The following is a 27,947-nucleotide window of genomic DNA, read 5'->3' as shown; positions in this document are numbered from 1 at the left end:
AGGGAAGTGGGGACCCTTGATTCACTGACTAACATGAAAATAAAAAGGTAAGAAACCTCCTTTATCTTTTGCTTTGAGCATTCATGCCTCTTCAGTTAAATATAAAGGTCACAGATGTTTCCTGTATTCTCATATGCCTTTTCCCATGTTCAACTGCTGTTTATTAGCAACTGGATAAGTGTGTTATGCTTCCACATCCAAACAACTGCCAACACATCAGCTGTGTGTCTGAGCAACACATGCATGCTAATAATTTGTAGAGAACTGGCTTGCTGTGACTTTCACAGATCAGGGTCATTTCATTTTACAGAACAGAAGTCAGTGAGACTGATTTTGCTGTAGCCACGTTTATGTATTTAAATGATGTATTTACTCATTCTTGCACAGTGTATTATTGACATAGGCGTTGTTGTTTGGTCAGAGAAACTTCTATGGATGTAACAAATCAGTGTTCTGCCTGTTTAGGGGAAGCATGAGCAGGAAACAGTCAACAGTATAGTCTGCTGAGTCATGTGTAAGTGCAGCTATGAGTCTGCTAACTGGTTATACCCTAATTTCTTACCTCAGATAGTTTTGAAAATGTCTGACATCTCTAGGCTTCCAGAGATAAATGACATTCATCTATTGAACGTTAGGTCAATGTCCTAGCAATAAATATGTGTATTCTCACTTATTTCGGCTGATTTAAGGTTCAAGACGGGTTTGCATATTTTGTGAGATCACTAAAAGTGTGCAGCCCTAACAGTTGCCATTGCCCTCTCCCAAAGTTGAAAATATATACGTGTGTGTGTGTGTGTGTGTGTGTGTGTGTGTGTGTGTGTGTGTGTGTCTGTGTTTCTGTCACTTTTCTCAAGATTTTAGAACCTCTTTCGTTTCAGTTGTGCACTGCATTGTGTGGGAACAGTGCTTATGAATATAAAATTAAAAACTCCAACAAGTTTAGTGTGCGTGTCAGGAATATTAGAAGTATTCACTAAACACTAAAACACTGTTTGGAGTAGCTCACAAATGACTACAAATGACTTTGAATTTTTCACAATCCCTTAACAGCACTTAGAAAAACACACACTAAATGGTACCAAAAGGGATGTATCTGAAATTTGAGGTTTCAAATTTGACTTTGCCTCGTCATGGATCATGGCCATGACCAATGCTGCGAGGTCAGCTGGACACGCTATATAACATTTAATGTTCTCTTTAAAATCAAGGTTTTCTTAAAAATAAGGTTTAACATTTTTTAAATACTGTAAATGAATTGTTAAAATTACAATGAACTGTGACACCTGATGGAAAGCTGGAGCCCAATAAACTCTCACATTTTTATCTATTTTGTGCCAAAAGATATTTTCTATTAAATGTTACAGAGATTACAGAGTACAGAGATTATGACAAATGTTACACACAATGCATTACACAAATGTGTTAACATCTGTATACAATGAAAATGCACATGGTTGGTCAACAACGTGATATCATGGGATGGTGTACAAATAGCAGAAACCTTTTAAGGACATTTCACGGATATATCCAAGCATTTTAAACTTTTCACATGCCATTTAACATGCATTTTAGTTTTGGAAAGAATGAAGTCAGGTGGCCTTTGTGAGGTGATCTTCGTAGACATGGTAACAATAGTCAGGTGATGATGTGACGGGGTTGCAGTTTGGTTAGGTTTAGGCAACAAACCGCTTGTCCTCATGTTTGGGTTAAAATAAGTACTTTACTTAAAGGTCCAATATGTAACAATTACGGGGATCTATTAGCAGAAATGCAATAAAATATGTATAGGTATCTTTTCATTAGTATACGAGCACCTGAAAGTAAAAATTGTTGTGTTATTGTTTCCTTAGAATGAGCCATTTATGTAAAAAAAATCATTATATCATTACATCAGTCTGCCATATTGAACCGACATGTTTTTACAGTAGCCCATAACGGATAAACCAAAAGATAGATAGGGCCGTTCATGATTTTCGTGCGTTTCATGGCCACCATAGATTCTGCTTTGCGCTTGGAAGGGGAAGGTGAAGCGAGGGAGTTGCAATCTACGACTAGACCACAAGATGGCAGCAACTAGATGTTAACGCAAAATGACGCAACAGTAATAGTAACCATTTGGTGGCACTAGTTATGAACAATACCTGAAAAAATCTTCAAAATATTCCTGTGAATAGTTAAATTATTCTTGGGTACATAAAAAAAGATCATTAGTCCTAAAGTACTGCCATTGGTGATGTTAAAGCGATAGCTGCAGACATGCCAGCCTAATTAGTGCGATTATCACACAGCTGCACAGGCTGAAAGGATTTGAAGTGGTTTTATCAAAAGGATCATTTTCCCGGGGAATGCCTCATCCTGACAGCATGTGCACTGCCAGATGCATTTCGGTTTGGGATGTGCATGCGCTGTCCGCTCAGATAGGCTGCAGATTTGAAAGGGTGAACTCAGAGTGGACAGGAGGAGCGTAGTGGAAGCACAGCACTGAGTCCTTGCTCAGTGTATTATTGCACATGAGTAAAGCTGTGAAGTGATTAGATGCATTGTCTCTGACCTCACAACGGACCAGTTATTGGAAGTCTGGTGGCACATAATCACACCAGCTTGTCCCCAATTCATACTCTTAGCTGGCAGAGAATGGAGGATAAACCAAATTTAGGCCTAATAATCTTACCAAACAGGTTTGGCCACCGATGAGGGGCCAATTAACAGAATTAACGATTGATGAAATTCCCTTAGTTCAGCTAGGGATTTGCCTTTTCTTCCTAATAAAATAGGGGTAATATGGATTTAAGAAAACCATATTGTGACTTGAAGAGTCTCTGGTCAATATCTCTGTATGCAACAATGGATCACATGACTATGTGTGAAAGGGGTCGCACGTAGTGATAAATCCACAAAGAATTATCACCCGACTTTACAATTCCCCTCAACGCAATGGAGAGTTTCATCTCATTGCTCCACTGCTTTAATGTTTTGGTTCAGTCTCACCAATCGCTTTCAGACGCAGGAGGCGTTTTCAGTGGAAAAAGTGCAAAAACCGTGTGCAACTGTACAATACCGACTGAGCAGGAGCTAGCAAACACAGTGGATCTTAGAACAAAGACACATTTTCCACAGCAATACTTTTTAATATTATTAACATATTCAATCAGAGCAGTTAAAATCACTAACATATAATAGACAGCAGAACCCCTCTTTCATATTGCATAACCTCCCTGAAACATAAATGCATATTTCACCTTCATTCAAAGAACAATAACATATTCTCAGTAAAAGAATCTCTGGCTTCCCACTCACTCAATCATCATATTGTACTCCACTACAATACCTCATATTGCTCACTCACTCAGGATGGCTCAGAAAAATACCACTGGCCATGCGTATACACACCAGCATGTTATTTAGCCTGGTCCGCTTAAGTACTCCCTCCTCTCTTTGCCCTTGGGTGGGCTGGGGTCCTCAGTGCTCCCCCGGATCTGCCTGGCCTCTACAAGCGCCTCCAAAGTTCCCACCCTCTACCGGCCGTGACGTCACAGGTCCGGCTCCGAGAGCAGCCGATCTCTGCCCATCGCCAGGGTCAAGAACGCAGGGAGGACCAAGAGAGGAGGACCAGGGACCTTCTGCGCCACGGTACTCAACACACCTCTATTGTCCATGTCACGCCTCCCCGTGGTGGGCCTACTGTGAGCCACCCGCCCATGGAAGTTCTCAAGGTAAGCCCATCAACCCACTGGTCTACCTGTATGAGCGGCAGCCGGCATGTGAAGGGTGACAATGTTTTGTAGGCGAAGTGGTGGTGGATACTTGCTTCCAGATCCTTAATTCCATCTATTCCAAACTGGATTATATGTTTTTCCATTTCTTTAAATCACAAATTCAACATGATTATGGGCTCTGGCATCAGAAATTCTTATGTCTGTGTCAGCTCCTGAGACACTGTGTTAAGTCCGAAGGGGGGATTATCTCTGGACAGAATTCCTGTTTCCAGACATTTGGCATTCAACACATTTAATCCTATTTGCTCCACTACACTGACATGTTTTCATTCATTTCATTCCTGGTATGACAAATGTGAGAATATAAAGATGGGATAGAAAGAACACTTAACATATCCTGGAAATAACTGGGTTTAAAAATTCTCACATATCAATTTTACATAATTAACATCGATGTGTTTTGACCCCATTGAATCATTGCGGTTTGAGGGTGTTTACAGTAAGATGAGAACCAGGTATCAGTTTTCACCCCCTCAGGAATTTCAAAGTATTTGTCAAGTGTAGTGAGGAAATTCCCAACTGTCAGACTCTTGATACATAATTGTCTGTGTTGGGTTTATTGATTTTCTATGCATGTGATATCATAAAGTCCAATATGTTCTGCATTATAAGTTTGACGTTTCTGTCACTGGATGATAGAGACATTATTTTAAGGTCATGAATGATGTCAGTGATCAACTTGTGCAAAGTGGGTTTGACGTACGAGTGTGTTTATTGATAGCAGAAAAACATAATCCTTTAGCACTATACCACTTCAAGTCGTCTCAGCATGAAAATCAAATCCTGCCACAGAGTTACTTAGCATGTGTTGCTATTTTCACATGGTTTTGTGTCTATGCGCAAAACAGAAAATTACTTTATTGTTGTGCTTTTTTCTTGCTCGTAATACTTGCAGTGCTGTGAGATAATTTCGCTGACGTTTTGATGGGAATAGAAATATGTTCTCTCTCCTGCAAGTTGTTCTCAAAGATAATAAAGCAGGAAAACAATTACGGAAACAATTTAGATTAATTTTTTCTCATACTGTATCATTTTCATAGTCCAGACAACTATCTGAGTTTCCTGGGCAAACACTCTTTGACAGATTGAACCTAACCTGTCTGTGGATTATCAAAGACCCCCACAAAGCTGTGCAGACAAGGCAAAATTAGCTTAGAAGTACCAGGCAGAGCTGCTGGACCATGAAAGTGAAAACATAAAGCTCAGATGAGGTTGCCCAAAAGGGGAGGGGAACCCTTAATTAGCCAGGTTACCTCTGACCCCTGTGAGAATGAAGTGAAAAACCAGTTCAGGGATCAAGACAAAGGCAGGCAGAGTTTTATCACATACTCAACTCTTAAGTCAGCAGCAAATGTTCATAAGGTTGAATCTTGAGCTCACTTAAGACAAACTACTGTAACATACTTAACAATGACTGTATTTTCAAAAACCTTAACCAGGACCCTTGGGTGTACCACTCATTTGTGCATACACAAATGTATGTGTTTATGCATGCCCATGGACCATGCAGGCATTTTCATCAGAATGGCGGACAATTATTTCAGCGCCTAGCACGCCTACTGAGCCATGGATGCCATGAACGCAGCATTGTTGCTGGGTACTTTACTAAGCGGTGAGCTTTCTGGAGCTCTTAAGAAAAGACAGACATTCTCTTCAGCATGACAGCTAACAGTTAGCATACTGACAAGTTTTAGCCTATGACGCTTGCCTATGACTCATAGAATAGCAACAACCTTGACAACGACACATTGATTCATGTGCAGATGCTTTCTCGCTACATCATATCCACATTCTGTGTGAAAGTACTAATGATAACAGTTACAGAAAAAATGTATATCAGTTATATGTCACATTAAACACCCCCCTCTCCCAAAAAAAAGTGTGAAGGCCTTAACTGTGGTGAAAACTTTGACAATTCTTTTACACAACAGAATAATGTATTTCTGTATATTTTAAAATAGCTGTAGATATCTTTTTAACAAATTGAAAATGTGAAAGGGGGTCTCATAGTGACAAACCTACAGACAATTAACACCTGAATTTGCAGCTCCGCTTGGCTATATAGAGCTTTATAGTGTGTTTCATCTCATTGTTTAGCTGTCTGACTTGCAACTTGTTCAAACTACTGTTCAAACCAAAGCACTAGAGTTTACTGAGTGTAGGGACCAAAAATACAGCTGAGAGAAAATGTTGGATTTAGTTATGTGCAAGGGGGGGGGTTTTTTTTTTTTATTAATAATATTAAATAATAAAAATAATTATTAATTATTTTTTTTTTTTTTTTTAAAGGGGGGACCATTTTTTTTTTTTTGTTGTATTAAAATTTTTTTTTTATATATTTTTTAAAAAAAAAAAAAAATTTTTAAAAAATTTTTTTTTTTTTTTTTAAAATAAAACTTAAACACATCCTTTACACCTTTTCTTAATTCTATTTAAATAGTTAAATAGAGAAACGGTCTTGTTGTTAAAATCACTCAAATATAAAGATACAGTGTATTTCACAAATGTAATAAAACAAAGTGGGCTTTCTACATGCTGATGAGCTGTCACAATCAGGTTAGGTAGCCTATACTTTAAATACTAATATTTATTCGGAAAATAAATTTTTTGCTTGAAAAACAAAACCTCAATCACACATAAACAGGCAAAATCTGTGTAATAAAAATATTGATTTAACATTAGAAAATGTTATAAACATAAATTTGATATCAGTAAAAATGTTGTGCTTTTACATGATTGCGTAGCCTATATTTAAATATTAATATTTATTGGAATTAAATGTTGCTTCCCGACCCACGTTCTAATTTCCAGGCGCTATCCTGTGTTCTCTTGTGCTGTTACCTTGGATCACATCTTAAAATCTGCTCAGATTCAGATATTTCAATATAAATGTTGCTCTTCCCAAACACTACAAGCTGCACTATTTGCTAGGGATGCTTGATATTGGCTTTTCTGCTGATATCCGATATTCCGATATTGTCCAACTCTCAATTTCCAATACCAATATCACCTGATACCGATATATGCAGGCCTTTTACACCAAAACTGTTAGGTAACAACATAACATATCTCCTATTGTGGAATTAAAACATTATGCCTGATTTTATTGTGATGCCCCACTGGATGCATACATAAATGCAACATGGCTTTCCAAATGTAAACACTGTGCAAAATAAGAGAACGACTTCAACTTTCATTGTATTAATACTGGAAAGAGCGTCTAATCGCAAGCTAAGCGTTAGCTTTGGTTAATGTGTTTAATTGTATTATGCCTTAATGTAAATTCTAAGCCAATTGTTAGTTTGGTTAAGGAACAGCTCATAGCAGGGTCAAATATTTAAGGTGCATTGCACTTATTTTGTGTTAATATTAAAATCATTCAGCTTTAAATTGTTTGCTTGTTAGCCACGGTTAGCAACCAACCAGTCTAGTAGTTGTTGTTGTTGTTATACGTCATCTAGCGCGCGCCGGTAAACGTCCCATGCTGCGTTCATGCAGGCTCGGAAATGCTGAAGCCTACAGAACAAACATCCGTTCTAAAAACCCGATACCGATAATTCTCAACATTACATTTTTAAGTGAATACCGGCCGATATTATCGGACATCCCTACTATTAGTCATCAGTATTTTCATATTAAAGGCATACTATGCAGTTTTCCGGTTTAGACTCCAAAAGATGTCTACTGACCAGGTAACGTCTAAGTGAATGCCTGCTAGTGTCTTCCATTGAGGCAACTTCTTATGTCGCTGATGTATGTGACGTCGTGCTGTAAAGCAATTTGTGAGTCTTGCGAGATTTGGCGGGACGCCACCTTTCAGACTTGCATTGCCGGTTCTGCCAGCGGCGTCCCTCTCCTGCTTTGCTATCGGGATGATTCGCTATACTATGAGTTTGTTTACCATCGAAATAACTTAGAAGCTGTTATATTAAGGTAAAAATCTTGCATAGTGTGCCTTTAACAATGGTGAAAATGATTGAAATTTGAAAAGGGTCACTTTCAGTGATCATCTGACTGCAGTCCCCCTCAACAACTTTACTGTACTGGTTCACTCTAACCACTATAAACAATGCCGAAAGACACAGTTACACCCTGTTCACACTGCCTACCTAGGAAGTGCGTGGCGGCTGCCTCACTGAACTGCTGAGGCCTGCACGCCTGAGGTAACCTCTCTGAGAGAGTTTCTGCTGCTGACTTTCTTTCTATACTGAGTTTGCCTTTGATAAATACAGTATAATAAAGTCCTTGTTAACATAGGAATGGATTCTGTCCACATAAACATGGCTCAGGGAAAAAATAGGCAAGACCTTGACTCTGTAGTGAAGTGTCGCTGCAGCCTCAGTTGAGTTGCATGACTCACGCAGGCAGTGTGGCTGCTCTGAATTGTTAACATGGCCGCTGAAATAAAGAACAAGACATTCTGCTACGCACACACGCTGCAGACGCAGGCAGTGTGAACTGGGTCTTATGTTCTAACTATAACCAAGACACCAGAGATGTGGGATGAATGTTAGCTAAACTTTACTGAAGAACTGACCACCAACCAATCACTGTCAACATGGTGCATCTGGCCGAGTAATCTCATTATCATGATATCCCCTTCTTTGAAAAAAACACAAAAAAAAATGTAAACAATAGCACATCCTTTTCCTTACTTTTTAGGGGACTTTTTAAGCCACAAAAAATGTTTTGTAACCTTTTCACAAACATCTCTATGTCTTCGACTTCAGGCTTTAGTGACTAGCTGGTGAACTTAGAACTAACTTGAACATTTAGCATCCATAGAGCCAGATATTTGACTTGAAATATTATGAAATTTATTCATTGTTTACAGCTTATTGTGATGCTGCCCGTTCTCATCCTCCATACATTCTGATGGACATAACTTTTCTAGGATGTCTAGATCTATGATTACTGTCATCTGACTCCACCCAAATGTACAAACGTATTTGACTGTAAGCCAATCACAGTGACACACATCGTCTAAAGTGGACTGTAGAGCCAAACCTGCTTTTTCAGCAAGCATAAACAACAAGAACAACAAAACATTGTCTCCATATATAAAATAACAATACTACTGGTAATTGTAGTGTGTATGACTATTTTGAATATATAAACATTTAAAATTAAGAATATTTAAAAGAAAAAAGATACAATAAAAAATAAAGGGCGCAAATGGGAAGAGGGGATTAGTCAGGGGGCAAAGTTTTTAAGTAGTTAAAGTAATCTATGAAAGAATTCCATTTATGAAGAAATTGACAGCTGCCTTTCACTGAGAATCTTATCTTGTCTAACTTAAGAAGGGACATTACATCCCTAAGCCACAGAGAAAAAGATAGAGCCTCAGGAGATTTCCATACACGTAAAATATGGCGGCTTGCCTAAAGAGAGGTAAAGGCTTATATGTCTGAACAGAGACCACAAATATCACTATAGAGGGGCACATTTCAGATAAGATAGATAGATAGATAGATCTCTACAGCAGCTACAGCTACAGCACAACAGATAAGAAATACACATTAAATAAAAATAAAATAAAATAGAAAAATACAACATATAATAAAATTAGAAAAAATAGTTATATGTATATTATATACAGCTGTTTTATATACAGATGTGATTGATATGGTTCATAGGAGGTAGTAGCATGGTGTAAAAATAAATAATAAACAGTAGTATAGACTAGTGGAAATATAGGCTATAGACACAGGGTTATGAATATACCGTATAGATCTAATATTAATAATGTCTGTGTAAAAAATTATATATATATATATATATAAATATATTTATTATACATCCACTGATCTGTAAAATCTACCCCCAGCTCCTTCTCCCAAGCAACTCTAGTTTTGGCAACAGAATGACCATCAAAAGACATGAGTTGCTCATATAAGTTGGATATGAAGGATTTCTGATTTTGGGATCCCATGGCTGGTTAGTGGGGAGGGAAGGGTTGCATAGAAAGAAGACGGGAGGCACAGTGATGAACTGATTTCAGTGACATTCTTTACTGTTTTTATCGGCACCTTTGTAACACAGCACATGTACAGTAGTTAAGTAAAGCTGACAGACACCTTTGACTATCACAGCTATACAACAGATGACAGATAATGAATGCGTAGCTGCATATGTAACATCCTGTGGGAATGAGGGAGCTAGTGTCTTTCTGTATTATTTGTGTTTCTTATTATGTGCATACAGTATTTATTAGAGAAAGATTAGAGAAAAATTAAGAGGCAAGTCTTCTGACTCTCAAAACTGTGATCAAAGACAGTCAGTATTATTTGATGGCCCAGAAGAGTCCTGACTTTTAAAAATCATCAGATTCAACTCCACGTGCAGACCTCCGTGGTTTACACTGACCTTTTCCTCAAACTCCAGGCACATTGAGCTGAATAATGCTACATCTTTGTGCGGATTCTGAGGTCTCAAACTTAGCTGAAGCTGAGCTAAGAGAGCCTTTTGTTTATTAAACTCATCAGAGTATACCTAGTCCTCTGTTCTCAATTTCTAGTAGCCAATAGATTCTTTAAGATAAGGTTTTCAAAAAGTAGGACATGTCTGCACAAGTTTCAAAATCCACCACAAGAAGTTTGTTTGTTAGTTTTCTTGATCTAAAATGCATGTAATTTAATTGTTGATACTGCACTTCATCTGTAAAATACAATAGTGCTGGACTGTGTGACCTTTGCTGCTCGTTGGGAACATTATCTTGGTTAAACTGTTGCACTCTGATGTAGCAAGCTTAACTGATGTGTAGCCCTCGCCTGGCATGATAATGAGGCTCTGTGTGTTTATGTAGCTGCTAAATTAAGCTCCATTGTTGGTCACTTAAGCAAGTGCATGTTCCTAATCCCACACAGGCTGGACAATGTATCTCATTCTTGGAAGAGGATGTTACATTCTTGCTAATGTTACCCTGTAGCCACAGGGTAAGGAGCAGAAAAGACATTTCTTTGTCCCAAGCTCCTCCTCTTGATGAAGTTGCTTGTCTCTGCTGTAGCTGACATTTGCTATAGAGAATTGCTACTAAAGGCATTAGGCAAGAGAGCAAAATCTACTTCCTCGAGGCGATGGCAGAACTCAAGTAGTCGTTCAACTCAAAGTCCCTCTTATTATCACAGCCTCAATGTCACGTGTTGACAACAGCTCATGGATCAGCCTCCTAATTCCTCCTCTCTTCACTCTGCCCTATCCCCTGATCAAATGGAAGCGCCGGTTAATGCTGGAATCAAATTCACCCCCAGTTCACTGCTACATTGTTTGCCTCCATCCCAACACATTCTGTAACATCAACATTGTTGATAACGGAGACGACACAAAAAAAAGAGGATAGATCTCTCTGCTTGGGCTGGTGAGACTGATAAGGCCAGCAAGGTCAACGAAAGTCCCCCCCCCCTGAACCCCGCCTCCCATCTTAGGGATATCTATATGGAAGTATACTGACGACAAAATTATTTGAGCACTACTCAGTCTGCAAGTCAACCTTTGAGAGTGCACAGGCACGGATTTGTACTAGCAGAATTAGATGATGCAGGACAGTATGGTGAGCGTGACAGATGTTTTGAACATGCAAGAGGAATTGTGGGCCAACAATAGGGATTCTCACTCCTAATGATCATAGTTGCTTTTGTTCACTTTTGGAAGTCTGAATCCCCTGAGCACAAAGTCAAACTGAGAGCAGAGTGTTCAATGTGACCAGGAAGTGAAGGGTAATCTCTTTAGACCCTTCCTTCTACTTTCTACAAAATAAAAGCTGGGACAGTGGCATGTTTTTACCCACCAGACACGGGTCGCTGGTTGTAACTTGAGTTTTCTTATTTCTTCTTTTTCTATTGTATTAATAATTTTAAGTGAAAATTATTGGAACCATTATATAAAAAAACATTTATAATGCCCACAGAAATCCTACCACCCTGATATGGGGTGGTTGGTTCAACTGTGATCTGATCGGACTCCATGTAGGATTTTTGGCTGTGGCGCCATTGAGAATGATAGGATTTTCTGAATTTTTAAGGCACAAATCCGACAAACCGTATGAATAAATGAGGCAGTGCTCAGAAGCCAAAACAGCAGGAGAAAACTGTGAGTGTAGACTGAAATGAGCGTGTGCATGATCAGGATTGCGCGCTCAAATGATTCTGCTCTTACAAATCTGTGCCTATAGGTGATCTCAAATGTTGATTTGCAGATTGAGAAACCAGATTTGTTTTGTGCTCTCTCAAGTCTTTTGTCATCAATATACTTCCATATATCTATAACAACTAAGATCAGAGATTAAGGAACCCTATGTGACGTTAATGGATGCCACTAAGCTGCACTGCATGTTGAATCATTTAAATCACACCAAGGAAATCTGCCTGGTATCTGCAGGCAAGAGAGGAGATGCAAGGATAGACAGGGTCCCTGACCCACTTCTGCCACCTCTTCTTTCTCCTATTGGGCTTGGACCTACTTCCTTTTATGACTTCTTCTGGATTTCATGTTGCCATTTCTGTTTTGAAAAGTAGTAGATAGGACAAAATGTACTGAACTAAATCTGCAGATTTATCAAACTGTATCTGTCTTCACAACAATCTTTAAACTGGCAAAGAACACTTTTAACACACTCAGTGTAGCTTTACTAAACATTAGGTATTTGGCAGGCAGCTCATTTTTAATAAATTATTTATAATTAAACACAAGGTTGATTTTATGTTTTTACTTGAAGGTTGGCTTGACAATGATAGCAGTGTGGCAGTTCTCAATGAGTCAACCCCTCCCAACTTCAGTTTTATGAGTGAAGCCACACTGCATAAAAGGACATGCAGTTGCTATTTTGTTTACTAATTATTTCCAGTGCAAGCAGATGTCTACTACAGGCCTCATAAAGACAGTCAGTTCTGAAATTACAAATGTTACAATGACGTGGCCATTGTATTAAGGTAAAAAATAGTCTCTGGTAAAAAAAAAAAAAAAAAAGAAATAAAACAACTGAAAAACACCATAGAAAAATGCCACATTTATAGAAATGAATAGAAGAGAAATTTTGAAATACTGGATGCAGGTGGGGAAAAACAAATCTCAGGTCCATTATACTATAAAGACTTTGTATTTTTAATTTAGAACTGAGAAATGCAAGTCTTCCTTCTCTGCCAAAAACAATAAAAATGTGCATTGTCTTATTAACTAGTGTTTACAGGCTGACAAACCCTTCCGTGTCACTAGCCCCTGAACCTATATCTACAAAATCATGCGATGAATTTACCTTTCCCAAAAATTCAGACTACTAGACTCTGTCAGTACTGGTTGCCTTGATACTCTCCCTGCGGGCTTATTGTGTTTTGTGTGCAATCAGATCTTCTGCAAATAGTCAACACTTTTCCACTCTCAGGCTTTTTCCCTCAGGCCCATACAACTGCCTTCATCAAGCCCCTCTTAAAACTGAAAAACACAATTTGAAAAATGAACAGTTACAGGCCTGTATAATACTTCCCATTTTTAAGTAAAATCACAGAAAAGGATGTCTGTTTTTCAACCGCTTAGCACCCTCTTTGCCCTAAACAATTGTTTTGATGTTTTATAGTCAAGATTTTGGCCACATCACTGGAAAACTGGCACAGTTCTAAACTGGTTTGAATCCTATTTGAAGGACAGAGACTACTTTGTGTCGATCGGTGATTGAATATTTGAGCATACCAAAATGACATGCTGAATCCCCCAAGGCTGCATTTTTGGGCCTCTTTTGCTCAGCAGATACATGTTCGCAGAAGTTTTAGTTTCTGTTTACCACTGTTTAAAAAAAAAGAAGAAGTGCAGTGTCAGTTCAGGAAGTGTAATCTTAGTGCAGGTGCACGGCAGAAATATGCCTTCTGGTAGTTCCAAAGTTTGGAACATTAATTTTGTGTTGTTTCTGGTCCCTGTGGACAAAAGCAGTAGTGTTTCTATCGCCTAATTTCACTGATTTCAAGGAGAATCTGTCTGAATCTGACCCATTGGCAGGCATTAAGATTAACTATACAGACAATAACCAATCTTCTGCTGTGCTAGTATGTTTCATTGCACCAACTACATCCCCAGCCTCAGCTGTAATGGACTGTAAAAAAAGCTGTATTTTTATGTTTAATTTAACAGTGTCATTAAAACAGTTGTGAACTTAACTGTGTCTTTCCATTCTGTAGTTAAATGTGCATTAGTCTGAAAATGCACACACATCTTTGATTCCTGCAGCTTGTATGTGATTCAGCATAACTCACCTGCAGGATGAAGTTGAGTTGAATCAAAATAAAAAGTAAACTAGGCTAAGCTGGCATAGAGGGCAAGGTTTCGTCTGTGTACAAAAGGAGACTTAGTCCATCATTATATCACTTTTGTGGTCAACTCACTCAAGCAAAAATAGCTCCAGGATTAACATTTTTATAACAAGCCCTATTTCTACAATTAAACTACTTTTAAGTATTCTTGTTTCTAGTATTCAATGCAAATAATTAATTCCACACGAATTGGATGCAGATGAAACGTACGGGGTTGCTTTATTGCCAGGCTCATGTGACCTCCACTCACATTAGCGGATCTTAAATAAAAACTTGATATTAGCCAAAATTAATATTATCAGTTTTTGGGTAGCTTCGTGGGGACTTGAACTGGAGGGTAGCCGGTTCAGGTACAGCACGGACCACAGTATGGTGCATGGACTGCTAGTTGGAAAAGTGCAAGTTCAAATCCTGGGAACTGCCAGGGTGCCCTTGAGCAAGACACTAAACCCCGAACTGCTCGGGGCACCTGATTTTGTAGCAGCCCTATCACTCTCTCCCCAACAAGTGGGTGTGTGTATAGTAATAACAATGGAGTGAAAAAATGTAGCTAATAAATTTATTATTTATCTCTTTTTTTTTTTTTTTTTTTTTTTTTTTTTTTTTTTTTTTTTTTTTTTTTTTTTTTTTTTGGCCCTTTTTTTTTTTTTTTTTTTAAAATTTTTTTTTTTTTTTTTTTTTTTTTTTTTTTTTTTTTTTTTTTTTTTTTTTTTTTTTTTTTTTTTTTATTTTTTTTTTTTTTTTTTTTTTTTTTTTTTTTATTTTATTTTTTTTTTTTTTAAAAAATATTTTTTTTTTTTTTTTTTTTTTTTTTTTAATTTTTTTTTTTTTTTTTTTTTTCCTTTTTTTAAAAAAAATTGCACACTTTTATTTAAAAAATTCAAAGCATTTACTGTATTATTATCACTCCTTTATCTATTAGCTTACAGTAACAGTACTGATAAGTTGTTTGTTATATGATCACTTTAAACAGACTATTGCAATGCAATATGAAGAAAACACACAATGAATGCTTTCCTTTAAAGGAAACTGTATTCTTCCAACATGAACATACAGTTACAGTATATCTTGCCCCCTATTGTGCAGGCTCAGTGGAACCATAATAAGAACAAATATAGAAAATGTTACACCTTACCCAGTCAAAGACATTGTAATTAACATCATTCCAATTAGTGCAAAACATCACACTTTAGCTAAATGCAAACAACTTGTAAGAAAAACACTTAAAAGTACTTTAAACACTTGTATATGTTACTTCTGTGTTATTTATGATGCTGAGCTAACCGTCCATATGCGCTAATGTGACTGACCTATCCGGGTGAGTTTTCAGGTGCCTGATAAAATTTGATGTGGTGGATCCAGCATCCTTGATTCGGGTACTGCAGACTTTGCAGCCAGCGCTCCTTTTGTTGGTGCCGTCCTGTTTGAAGTTTGATAACCAAATGTAATCACAAATGGTACAGCAGCAGCTGCAGGTGTGCCGCCGGTCGCCATAGGCGTCATCCGAGGCACTAGTGCATGAGGCCGCGAGGCGCGCACCCAATGCGTAATATGGTTTCCATGGTTACAATGGTTACCATGAAAAAAGGAAGGAATCACATTATGCTCGTCAGATGTTTCAGAGTTTCCTTAATATTAATACGACAAAAAAAGAAAACATAATGATTGTTCACGAGTCCCAAAACACGAGTCCGAGTCGAGTCTGAAGTCTTTTGAGCACGAGTCCAAATCAAGTCTGAAGTCTCTCTCTGCATCAAGGATACAGGTCTCACATACAGTAATTGCCATTTCACACAACACAACTTTGAAATGAATGTGTATTGCTCGTATGTTATAGTTATTTATTTCATTGTTTATTTGTTAATTTGTCTTCCTCCAGGTGGTTAGATTCACCACCATCGGTTGCTGGATATCAAGCAGTTCAGATCAACTGAAAACAACCAGGGGATCTTGTTGGCAACAAGTTCCTGCCAACTAAAAAGAACCTAATCTGAACCGGTCTGCCTGTTAATCATTGTCTGTCTTTCATGAAAACTGAAATTGTGTGGGACGTCTATCATTGTTATTGCTGTCCCTGTATCGCACTGTTGTCACGAAAAGAGAGTTGAGCCGAAAGGCCGATCTTTGTTCCTACCCTCACATATGGTTATGAGAGATGGGTTGTGACCGAAAGAACAAGATCCCAGGTACAAGCGACCAAAATGGGTTTCCTCAGGAGGGTGGCCGGCGTCTCCCTTAGGGATAGGGTGAGAAGCTCGGACATCCGCGAGGGACTCAGAGTAGAGCCGCTTCTCCCTTGCGTCCAAAGGAGCCAGCTTAGATGGTTCGGGCAGCTGATGAGGATGCCTCCAGGGCACCTCCCGAGGAAGGTGTTCCTGGCATGTCCAGCTGGGAGGAAGCCACGGGGCAGACCGAGGACCAGGTGGAGAGACAATACTGGCCTGGGAACGCCTCAGGATCCCCCAGTCAGAGTTGGCCGATGTGGCCAGGGAATGGGAAGTTTGGGGTCCTCTGCTGAATTTGCTACCCCCGCGACCCGACCCCGGAGCGGATAAAGATGAATGACAAAACGTCTATCATTGTGTGCACACAAGCCATTTTGCACTTACACAAAAAAGTTTGAATTGTAGTACAACTGTCCTCGTTAATAGTCATTTAATTTGTCATTTCCCCCAACTAGGGGATACTTCTTTCAGTTCTAAGATCACAGTGTCTTGTATGAAAGCAATAACAATACAACATAATACTCTGGTATAATTGTAGTAAAAGTATTAAATAACATCCAGATTAAAATTAAAGGGTTGAACGATTTGTAGATTAACCAACTAAAGAACGTTTAAAGAACAATTAAGTCAATTATCAAGCACAAAACATTATTTGGTTAAATTTTTCCAGGAAAAGCAAAGAAATGAGAAGGGACACTGAGATAAACTGACAGCAAGGAATTTGTGAATATGCCTTTTTCTGTCTAGTAGACAAATCGGGTGCTAAAATAACCCTCTGAATTGCTGAAAGCTAATGTATTTAGCTAGCTGCAGGCATTCTGTTAGCGTTTCTGCCCTTGGTTGGATACTGTGACGTCAACTGTTTTCCCCTCTGGTGGGCGTGGTGTGACACACTGCACTGTGTCTCTGTATGAATCTCTCACTAGAGGCCTGGTTTATATGGTCTGGTTATTTGTTGCATATTGTTTCATATATTATTTCTCTATCACTCCACTGTGCACTTGTGTTATTGACCGTTTTGCTTATGATGTGATATGAAAGATCTCAGTAGTCAGTAGCTCTACTGTAACCATCTCCTTAAATTTTAGCACACAGTAAATGTTTAGCATCCTCCTTTGACAAAATGCCCCCAAGTGTGGCTGGTTGCCAAGGAAGTAAGAAACAGAGCGGAGCTGGTTGCAAGATATGAATGGATCTGTTTCTTTTCAGGGGTCAAGGAGTGACGACTTTCTGTGAAAATGTTACTGGTCCTCAAGGCATAAGTCTAAAACATGGACCCATGTGCTCTCCTTGAGAAGGTAATAAACCTCTGTCTCACAAAGAGACTATAAATAAAGTGAGAGCTCAGCTTGCTGTAGGGATAAATTAAATACATCCCTTGTTAATAGTTCCGTCTCAAAGGTTTGGCTGAAGGAAAAGGCCACAAAGAAACGCTCTACTATGAGTTTACAAACAATGCTTTCTCTGTTTTATCGTATAAGGCTCCGTGCAGCCAGGGGGCTCATCCCCTGTGTTTGTGTTCACCTCTCCAGCTTCTAGTGAGTTTCCAATAATCCAGACAAAGACGTGATGCTCTGTGTTCCAGCAGCATTACACGAGATGCAGCAGCAGACGTTTGAATTAATTAGCTGCACGACTGATAGTGCTTCTTCACACGTGAGGGCCCTGATAAGCAGCCTAATTCCTTTGATAAATGTTCTGGCGATAGTTTACTATTCAACATTATGATTAAAGAAGCATAAAATCAGCCTTCAGTTCAGTGCATTAACCTTCCCTACTCTGTGTGCTTTGCTTGTAATATCAGATTCACATCATCATCAACAGTGACAAAATGTAAGTTGAAGTAGTGTTTAAATGTTTTGCTCCAAGAAGAGCTGAAGCATTGATTATTATGTACTGTCAGTTAATAATTGGCAGCACTGTGGCAATATATTCAACAGCCCAAAATGATTTTATGAGTATTAATTACAGCCTAAACAGCTGCAATTATTGTGATGGTGGCAGCAAAGAATACACACAACTTATCCAATGATGTTGTGAGACTTGCAACAAATATGTCATTATGACCAAAATAAACATTTCAAATGAACACAAATGATATGTGGTGGTTTGGAAACAGACATAGTTTCCATTATCCTGAAAGGCAACACAGTCACAGACAAAATTAGCTTTTACATTTTTCTGTAACATTAAACATTTGTGAAGCTTTGAATATTGTTTGGAGTAAACATAATCTTTTTTCCCAAATCCACTGGACTGACTGTATTTCTGTATGGAGAAAAAAAACAATACATTTTTGTTTTCATCAGACTTTTTTCCTGATTTTTTGCTGAAAACATTGATCTGATTTAATTTTTAAGCGTTAAGCCAAAACTTTCAAAAACAACTGGATCAGTAGACTTCCCTAGCCCCTTCAAACATCTCTGTTTTTATTTTAATCTGTTTTAGGCTTTTTTGCTGAAACAAGTATTATCTATGAAAGAAAATAGCCTGAAGTCATCAGAAAAGGAAGCATACACTTTAGAAGAAAGAATGATGGACTTTGAGAAGATCCACCTTAAAGAGATCAACCAGACCAGCCCTCCACGGTAGGTGCTATAGTCGACCTCAGGAGGAGAGGAAGAGATAGGAGCCATACTGGTCCATCTCACACTTGGAGGACCAGTGTGTCTATTTGACAACATGGTTGTACCATCTCTGAAGTGTGTAGGAGAAACAACGGTCTCTGCAAAACTCACAAAAAAACGCCCTATCTACTGCTACTACACTCTTTGGTTTGTCCATTCTGGGCTACTGAAACATGATGAACTCCATGGAAGCAATCTGTAGCTTAAAATGGCTCATTCCAATATTTAGGCAATTACACACTGATGAAAACATAGCTATGAAAATGATATTCCATTTCTGGAACACTTTTAAGGCTGGCTAATATCTGTTCTATATGAAAAGAGATCCAGGTTGGCCAAACAAGGAGGAAAGAGACAGTTGTGCCCACATCTTTACAGAGACATGCTCCGTCAACATCCCAGATCAAGCACTGATCGGGTGTTCTAAACCCGCAGAGCGCCGGACAAGAGGCTGTGTTTACATCGAGGATGCCTGGTGCTCGAACGCAGTCAAAGTGGATGGACACTATTTCTTTTAATGGGAAAATGCAACCATAATATCATCACTGTCTTGTTTCTGCTGTTTCAATTCCCCCAGACGCAAATTAAAGAAATGCACAGCAAAAATATTTTGCATGTATATAAATTACCATATATATTATTTTTTACTATACATGTAATTTCAATAAATACATTTAAAACATTTGACAAATACATTGAACCATGAGGACTGAAACTAAATGTCCAAACATTAAATGATTGGTTTAGTTTATGCTTGGTTTAACCCTTTTTACTCCGAAATGTGATTAGATATTTTAATTTGACTTAATAAACCCACTGACTTTTACAATTTCTCAAGGACCTGTTCCAAGTTAAAGGATTGTACAGTAGAAGCAATCGTACAGTATAAGGTACAAACAGAAAAAAAAGAATTCAATGCTCATGTGGGATTTTTTTCCCCCTAAGAAATGTAAACATTTACTTGTACTTAACAAATGGCAAGCATATTCAGTAAAGCCACACATATAATGATACAATGAATATAGTGTTACAGTGCATTTTAAGAAGGTGCGTGATCTAAGTGTACCAAAAAACACTTCATCTGTCTGGATAAATCCTGGCAACAGAAAATTGATTTCCTAGCTAATTCTCCTTTGCTTCTTAAGCTTTTAATAAAGAAACTCAATAAAAACTTTGGATGATGGGGCCTTTTTTATCTTTTGCCCCTTGCTCTTTGCCATGTTCAGACACATGGAGCTAGAAGCTTGTGTAATTATTGGCAACGTAGAACCATCTACTACTACATGCATTATTATATCTGAATATTAGTAGGTGTTGTTCCACGCAGTTCTCTTATGTTCTGTTCTCTTTGCCTAACGCCAGTGAACCTCTTTGCATTTGGCCATTCAGCTCATTATATTCTTCCAAGGTTACTTAATTGAAGGTATCATATTGTGTATTAGCTTCTAGAAAGTTGGCCAACCAAAGTTCTTTTTGGGAATAAAGTTTGCTGTGATTTACTCAGGACAAATCTTTGCCCTTCATTGTGTTACACTGCTTTTGAAGGAAACCATATAATTTGGTGGATCATCATCCCACCATGTTTCCACCATTGCACTTCTGGCCATAACATTTTTTAAAAGTCAATCACCACAGCCTCTGGGCCCCTTGCAGTCCATTGACTACATGGTGCCATGATCAACTGATTCACTAAAATAAAGCCTATAAAAGCTTTTCATAGGCTTTTTTGGGGGCCTGGGAAGAGACTAACTCCCTTTCTACCCATCTCTATTAATATCAGGGTTTATATTAAATGCTTTCTAATTCAAAAAGAGCTGACCAAGGCTAGACATAGCTGGATAGTCAAATTTAATAGGTTTATTGGAACCCTTCAGCCTGAAAAAACATTTCCCCTAACTCAAGCTGTTCACCTTCTTTCGCCTGCAAACGTGACTGCATAACAATTGACAGTTGAATATAATTAACCTCTAAAAATCCTGAAAAATGGGTGGGGTTGGTAAACACACCATACATTTGGGTTTTCATATGGCTAGTTTTTAGTAAAACAGTGGTGTCAATTGTTTTCCTGGTGCTCAGAACAAATAATGTTTTATACTAGATGAGCAGAACTAAAGATTAAACGTTAGTTGGCCTTAAGCATTCTTCAGTTCGCAGACTACTGGCCAACCAGTTAAAAGACTCCTTTGTGAGCTGGAGGTGGTGACGTCAAATGGGCTCTATAAAGACATAAATTCATAGTTTAGCTGGAACAACACAGCAGTAGGAGGATGAGTCTCTGTGTCCTCCTCCATTTCTTAACTTGCATAACTAATGAGCCTTAAGCCCTGGATAAATTAAGCAGGGACTGGTGACTGCTCTCAGATTTGCACATGCTAGCTTGCTGTTCACAGTGTAGGCTAACAAGATAAAGGGATTATATACTGTTTGTAGATTATTTTGATCAATTACCGCTCAAATAACATGTTGGAGATGCTTGAATACAGCCACTATCAGGTGAGAGGGGTTCTTCTGTTTTTTTGTCTTCATCATTGTTCCAAAAGAACAAAATAGAGGTACTGAAATAATCTGAGGATGAACCTCATTTTAGATTTCTTTCTTGAGGTCAAAATAGTATTTATGTTGACAGGATGCACTGTGTCATTATCAAACCTAGACTGTTCTAACCATTAATGCTACAGGAACTAAGCACAAATTTACAAAAGCTAATGAATGTAAACTAGTTTTTAGGTTGCTGCATGAGTTTTTGAGGTGCTGCATGAACTTTTAACTTTCATCATTCATGTGACTCAAGGGCACTGCTCCGCTTGATTCCTCCTGTAGAGAGTTTTCTCGAGTAAATAAAATGGGTCAGTGGCAGGGTGACTGATGCTCAAAATAATCTGCACTGCATATTTGACATGGGTCCTTCATTTCCTGTGTAATTTCAATATTTCAGTTGTAATGTAAGGAGAAAGAGTTGTGTTTAAACACATTTCTGCAACTTAGCATAAACAAAATAAGTAATCCAAAGCAAACCTGCAATCAGCCTAGAAAAGTGTTTTCAGGTCCATTTATTGGCATAATCCAATTGAGATTAGTAATTTAACTCCAACACAGCAGTACAATTTGATTCCCTTTGGTTACCTTGTAAACAAAGATCATGATTTGCACTTAAAATAGAAGGATCAAACACTAAACTTAAAGGTTTTACTTATTAGAATTACACTGCCATAGCAAATTTCCTCCTGGGGATGAATAAAGCATCGGATTCAGATTCATCACATTCAGACAGCGTTTACAATCACAATACAAACTGCTAGTCTAAGTTTCCTTACAATATCATGGCTTGGCCTACTTCTAAAATCACTGTTTTTGGCCCTTTTTTATGAACTAGCCATTGTTTGTGACCTGTAATCCTTGTTCTCTAATCTACAATACAAAAAGCTTATATATATTGAAATATACTAGACTTGGTAAAAGATGAATCCACAGTCCCAGGTTCTAATGTTTTTACGTCTTGCTCATGCAGGTGCAATCCCACCTGGAGAATCCCACCAAGTACCACATCCAGCAGGCTCAGAGGCAGCAGGTGAGGCAGTATCTGTCCACTACCCTGGGTGGTAAAGCCGGCAGCCAGTGCCCCAGCCAGCCCCCCGAGCACGGCATGCCACCCGGACCCGGCAGCAGTGCCCCCAACAGTCCCATGGCCCTGCTCACCCTCAGCTCCAACTGTGAGAAAGAGGTACACATGCTCATTACCAAACAACTTTTAATCTCATCACATTTTGATACCCTGATAAACTGTAATTATTTAATCAAATGTGGTTTCATGTCATGCAGATGGATGATGTCATTGATGATATTATTAGCTTGGAGTCAAGTTACAATGAAGATGTTCTTGGACTTATGGACCCAGGACTTCAAATTAACAACCAGGTAATACCCCCTTCTTTAAAAGGATATACTACATATTGCATATATGACTGTAAAAGGATGCATTTGCACTCACTATATGTTTATAAAGAATTATTACTCTTGATACCTGTGTCTTTGAATTAAATTTATATGAAAGACAGTTGTGTGCATTTGAATGACATTTCTTTAATACTCTGTAGCTCCCTGTGTCTGGTAACCTCCTCGATGTGTACCACAACCCAGGACTTCCACTCCCTGGCCTTGGCATCAGCAACTCCTGTTCACCCAACATTAAGAGGGAATACACAGGTAAAATACACATTAAAACATCTTTTTCATAAATATCCCAGATTATCAGTGTTTATTCTTTTTACTGTTCATTCACTGTACTTAGGTATGGATTGAATGGCAACGTGAGTGCTGTAAATTCAAACTTGGAAATCATTTGACAGTCGATTTAGTACACTTTTCTGTGACTAATGACTCTTAGCAAGTTGTCTTGGCAAAATGAACTTTACTTCATCTTGTAGTCAAATCTGGTTAAAATACACACTGAGAAAATGTTGTAAGTTCTGTTTGCCTAATATCTGATATAGTATTTGTGCAATTATACTGCAAACTCTTGTTTATTATGACTTAATCCTAATCAAGGAGAAAATCAGCTCCCCTCCTTTAGTATGTAGGAGGTGAGAGCATGACTGTAGGTCAAATGTTAATATTGTGTGCAATTTGGAAATGCACAAGTTACTATTAAGTCAATTATTTGCCAAATAAATACTCTAGCTCCTGGCATGAAGCAAGTACTGGACAAGCCGGGATCCTGTGGCCAGTATGAAAGCTATCAAAGGCCAGAGGGCTTTCCAGTAGGTAAGCAAAGCAAAATAAAGTGAAAAAGATGATGTTTTGTAAACTATAAAAGCTGTTTTCAATCATATTTTCTGAAACTTTATATAAAACATTTTGTGTATGACTAAATCGCACACAATATGGATGTGATTATAGGTTTATTTCATACTGTAGTCCACAAAACATGTAAATTATTTCTTATACACAAATGTGCTAGCAGACAAAGTAATTTTTATTGATTTACTGTACAGTATGTGCAATACTAATGTGTAATTCTATTCATTTTATGGACTCAATGCCTTATTAACCATTTCTTTGAATTATGTCACTTTCTCAATGACACTCATGTTTCTCTTTGCTCCACAGAGGCTGAAGTTCGTGCTCTTGCTAAAGAGAGACAGAAGAAAGACAACCACAACTTAAGTGAGTTTATCAAAATAGATTTAGTTTTTCATTTTCAGTGTAGTTCTGTCTGAGAGACCAGGCATCTTAACAGGTTTAAGATGTATTTGACATTGTTATATAAAATGTATTTATTTGTTTACTTTACATTTTTGACTTTTCTTTCTATTGGCTTGGTATTTCTTTTCAGTTGTATTTATATTGTTCAGAATAATTGAACAAAAAAGGGAAAAGAACACTGTGATTTTATTTTTAATTTGTTAAGCAAAAATGTATATGTTTGTCAAATCTGAATCTATGTTCATTAATTATATGACCTGTTATTAAACCTTCAAACACTGGTTTACTAGGCTGCAGTACTTATTATATATTTTATTTGACAAACATTTTAGTTGAACGAAGACGGAGATTCAACATCAATGATCGCATCAAGGAGCTGGGAACCTTGATACCAAAGTCAAATGATCCGTAAGTGTTTTTGTGTGCATTTATGCTCATGAATGCATGTGCTAGATTTCTATCTGTCTCCGTCTGTCGGTCTGTCTGTCTGTCTGTCTGTCTGTCTGTCTATTCATTAACTTTGTCTCCTATTCACACGTCCAAGTGTCCTTAGTGTAATGGCTTATTTGCGCAGAGGGGTTGGTCTGGTGTTCTGGTCAGCTGGTCAGCTGACTCTGACTGTAGACCTTTGTCTCTTGTATACCCCAGAGACATGCGCTGGAATAAGGGCACCATTCTGAAAGCCTCAGTGGACTATATCAGGAGGCTACAGCGGGAGCAGCAGAGAGCCAAGGAGCTTGAGTGCAGACAGAGGAAGCTGGAGCACGCAAACCGCCATCTAATGCTTCGTATACAGGTAGGTCATTTGTCTTTGGTGGAACAAACCATCAAATAGTACAGTAAACTGAGCCCAGAAAGACAGTACTTCCCAAATACAGTATTTTATTCCTCTGTTCATCCACTGGAGGCCAACAGTAGCAGTTGCAGTGTTTGTTAGTTGTATATAGTTTCATTTCAAACATGAATGGTTCCCAGATAATGAATCCTAATAATTGACTCCTAACTCTGACTTTTTTTCTAGCGCTACCATGAGGTTGACATTTGTGGTTTTGAGTTAAAAATCTCAAAAACTATTGGACAGATTGACATGAACTTCATGTCCCCCACAAGATGAATTTTAATAACATTGACGAACCACTGACTCCCATCAGCCTCAGCTTAGCATTGTGTTTAGTGCTAATTAGCAATGTTAGTATGCTAAAACACTAATATGGTGAACAGGACAAATATTATACCTGCTAAATATTAACATGTTAGCATTGTCAAGGTGAGCATGTTAGCATGCTGACTTTGGAATTAGCTCAGAGGACTCACGGCATTCAGTTTATTCAATCACAGATGTGTTGTCTACATCACATTTCTGTTATTTGTCCAATCATCTAGGAGTTGGAGATCCAGGCCCGCGCTCATGGTATTACAGTGGTGTCATCCCCATCTGTCTGTACATCAGATTTGATAGCGCGAGCCATTAAACAGGAGCCTGTCCTCGGCGACTGCCCCTCAGATGTCTACCATAGCTCAACTCCTGACATGTCCCCTCCGACCACACTAGACCTCAACAACGGCACCATCACCTTCGACCAGATTCCTGCAGACGCTGGGGACCCTGGCCATTATGGAAACTCCAGGACCTGTAAAATGAAGGAATTGGTAAGGGACAACACCCTGTCGCCAATTTCCCCAAGTGATCCTCTGCTGTCCTCGATGTCCCCAGATGGCTCCAACAACATTAGCAGCCACCACAGTTCCTGCTCTAGTATGGAGGAGAAGGAGCAAGGCTGTTAGCATTGTCCAATGCCATGAGCCATACTGACACTTCGTATCTGTAGCATCCCAATGAGGCACCTCAACTTAAAGTGACTCCATATTTTTATTTTTACTTTTTGCCAATTTATTGCTGAACTCTAATGTTCAAATACTGTTTGTTAATTTAACTGAGATATTTCAGTCCCTCCACTGTACACAGCATTTTTACATTCTTCTAATCGTAATGCCGTATAGGACAGTTCAGAATCACTTGACATTATAGAGGGTGACTGACAAATATGACAATCTGCTGTTATTATAGCCTGGTCAACTTAATAACTTTACTATTTTTAGACTGTTTATTTTTGTCTTTATTTAAACTAGGGTTTCTCATATGTGTCCCAAATATACCATGCTCTGTATTGAACTGTACTGAGATATGTGAAAATGTTTTGGTCGGTTAAAATGTTAGTAAAGTGCAAAAGTTTACTGTAATGTTCAAACTTGCCAGGAAAAAAAAGATTCACTTCTTGTAGACAGAATATTAGACTGCTGACTCAGAGTCAATCTAACAGTGTTTAACTTCTGAAGGTTACATTGCAAGAAAATGCACAAAATATAAATTGGTATTTAAATATTAAAGGATCAAGAGGTGCATATTATTGCATATTAGTAATTGTTTCTAGACATATTTAACATGTATTATTACCCCAAGCTCTTGTATTCTGAGGAAAAAACAAACATTGTCAAGATGAGAAGTATTATTATTGTTATTATTATTAGCATCATTTATTTATTTTATTTTTTTATCCACTAAGAGCACAGACATCATAACTTAACTTAATTTGTACTTCATATATTATTTTTAATGCATAAAGACAGATAACACGTTTAAACTGTGGGTTAGGTTACTAAAAAAGAAAGAAAGAAAGGAAATATGGTCATGTTTTGGGTCTGCAGATGACAAAAGTCACCTGATACATTTACCTGGTCCAAAAACTGATTGACTGACTATTATTCCTGATACCTGACATGAAACATCTTAGTACTTTGTTTATAATAAATGTAAAAAAAATAAAACAGATAAATAAATGAACTCAAAAGTGGTTTACATGCTAACAAGGGCTTACAGCAGCCTTTGCCCAAAATGTATTAATTGCTTTGTAGGCACTGATCAACCAATTATTTCATCTTTGTCCTGCATAACTCAGAGCTGAGTAGACGTATACTGAGGGGGGTCTTCTTTTTTATGTCTGTACAGAACTGGCTAAAACTATATGAGACATTTTTGTTCATATCATTAAACTTCACTTTTAAACACTGTAAAATAATATTAAAATGTATTCTCAAAATATACATATTACACCCACATTTTTTCAAGACAAGGCATAATGTGCTCAGTGTTAATTCCAATTTTCATAATCTGACAGTGAAGGAAAAATGAAACGAATCATGATGGTTTTAGCTTCTTATTATTCAGCCTAAGAAAATGCAACACACACTTAAGTAATAGGGTTTAAATAACTTTCTTCATAGGTTTGTTTAATGGCCTTTCTCAGTGGTTAACACTGTCACCTTTTAGAGGAGTTAGCACTGTGATAGACTGGCAACCTGACTGGGGTGTATCTTTCAGTGCATGCTGGGACAGACTCCATACCACAGGAGAAGCAGGTACAGTGAATGGATGGATGATAGTAGAGTATGATCTCTACAGGGAGGTAAAGGTAATATCTTGAATATATATACGTATATACATATATTGAAGTCTTCCTTCTTTCTGATGCATGCAAATGTTTGTAATAGCATTAAAGAAATATATGATATGCCTGCAACTATAAAAAAACTATAAAAAACTTAATTCAACATTCAATACTAAAATATAAGGAGTTAGGTACTGTAGCTGCAGCAGAAAGGTGAGTCAATTCCAAGTAGATGTAGCAGGTCAAAGTAAAAAAACCTAAGCATTTGGCAGGTTTCCCCAATTAATTTCCCCAAGAGGGTAATTATAAGAAGGGATGATAGGGAATGGTTCACAAAGAGAAGTACTCCACTTGGAATGCAGATTGAGGCCCTAAC

General features: G+C 38.0%; 1 protein-coding gene across 4 annotated transcripts; it reads left to right on the top strand.

The window, feature by feature from the left end:
- mitfa (melanocyte inducing transcription factor a) lies at nucleotides 1–26,629 on the top strand. 4 transcript variants are annotated; one of them, XM_051414136.1, is made up of 10 exons: nucleotides 1–47; nucleotides 3,464–3,713; nucleotides 22,432–22,644; nucleotides 22,743–22,838; nucleotides 23,018–23,126; nucleotides 23,601–23,684; nucleotides 24,030–24,086; nucleotides 24,458–24,533; nucleotides 24,774–24,921; nucleotides 25,509–26,629. In XM_051414136.1, the coding sequence occupies exons 1-10, from the start codon at nucleotides 34–36 to the stop codon at nucleotides 25,908–25,910; spliced, it is 1,449 nt and encodes a 482-aa protein (XP_051270096.1). In that variant the 5' UTR covers nucleotides 1–33; the 3' UTR covers nucleotides 25,911–26,629. The 4 variants fall into 4 exon arrangements, with proteins under 4 accessions (XP_051270096.1, XP_051270097.1, XP_051270099.1 ...); XM_051414137.1 differs by lacking the exon at nucleotides 23,601–23,684; XM_051414138.1 differs by lacking the exons at nucleotides 1–47; nucleotides 3,464–3,713 and adding an exon at nucleotides 20,983–21,416.
- The last annotated feature ends 1,318 nt before the right edge of the window (nucleotides 26,630–27,947 follow it).

Source organism: Dicentrarchus labrax, unplaced genomic scaffold, assembly GCF_905237075.1.
Source record: "Dicentrarchus labrax unplaced genomic scaffold, dlabrax2021, whole genome shotgun sequence".
Classification (NCBI taxonomy): Eukaryota; Metazoa; Chordata; class Actinopteri; family Moronidae; genus Dicentrarchus; species Dicentrarchus labrax.
This window is presented reverse-complemented; position numbering and strand designations above follow the sequence as displayed.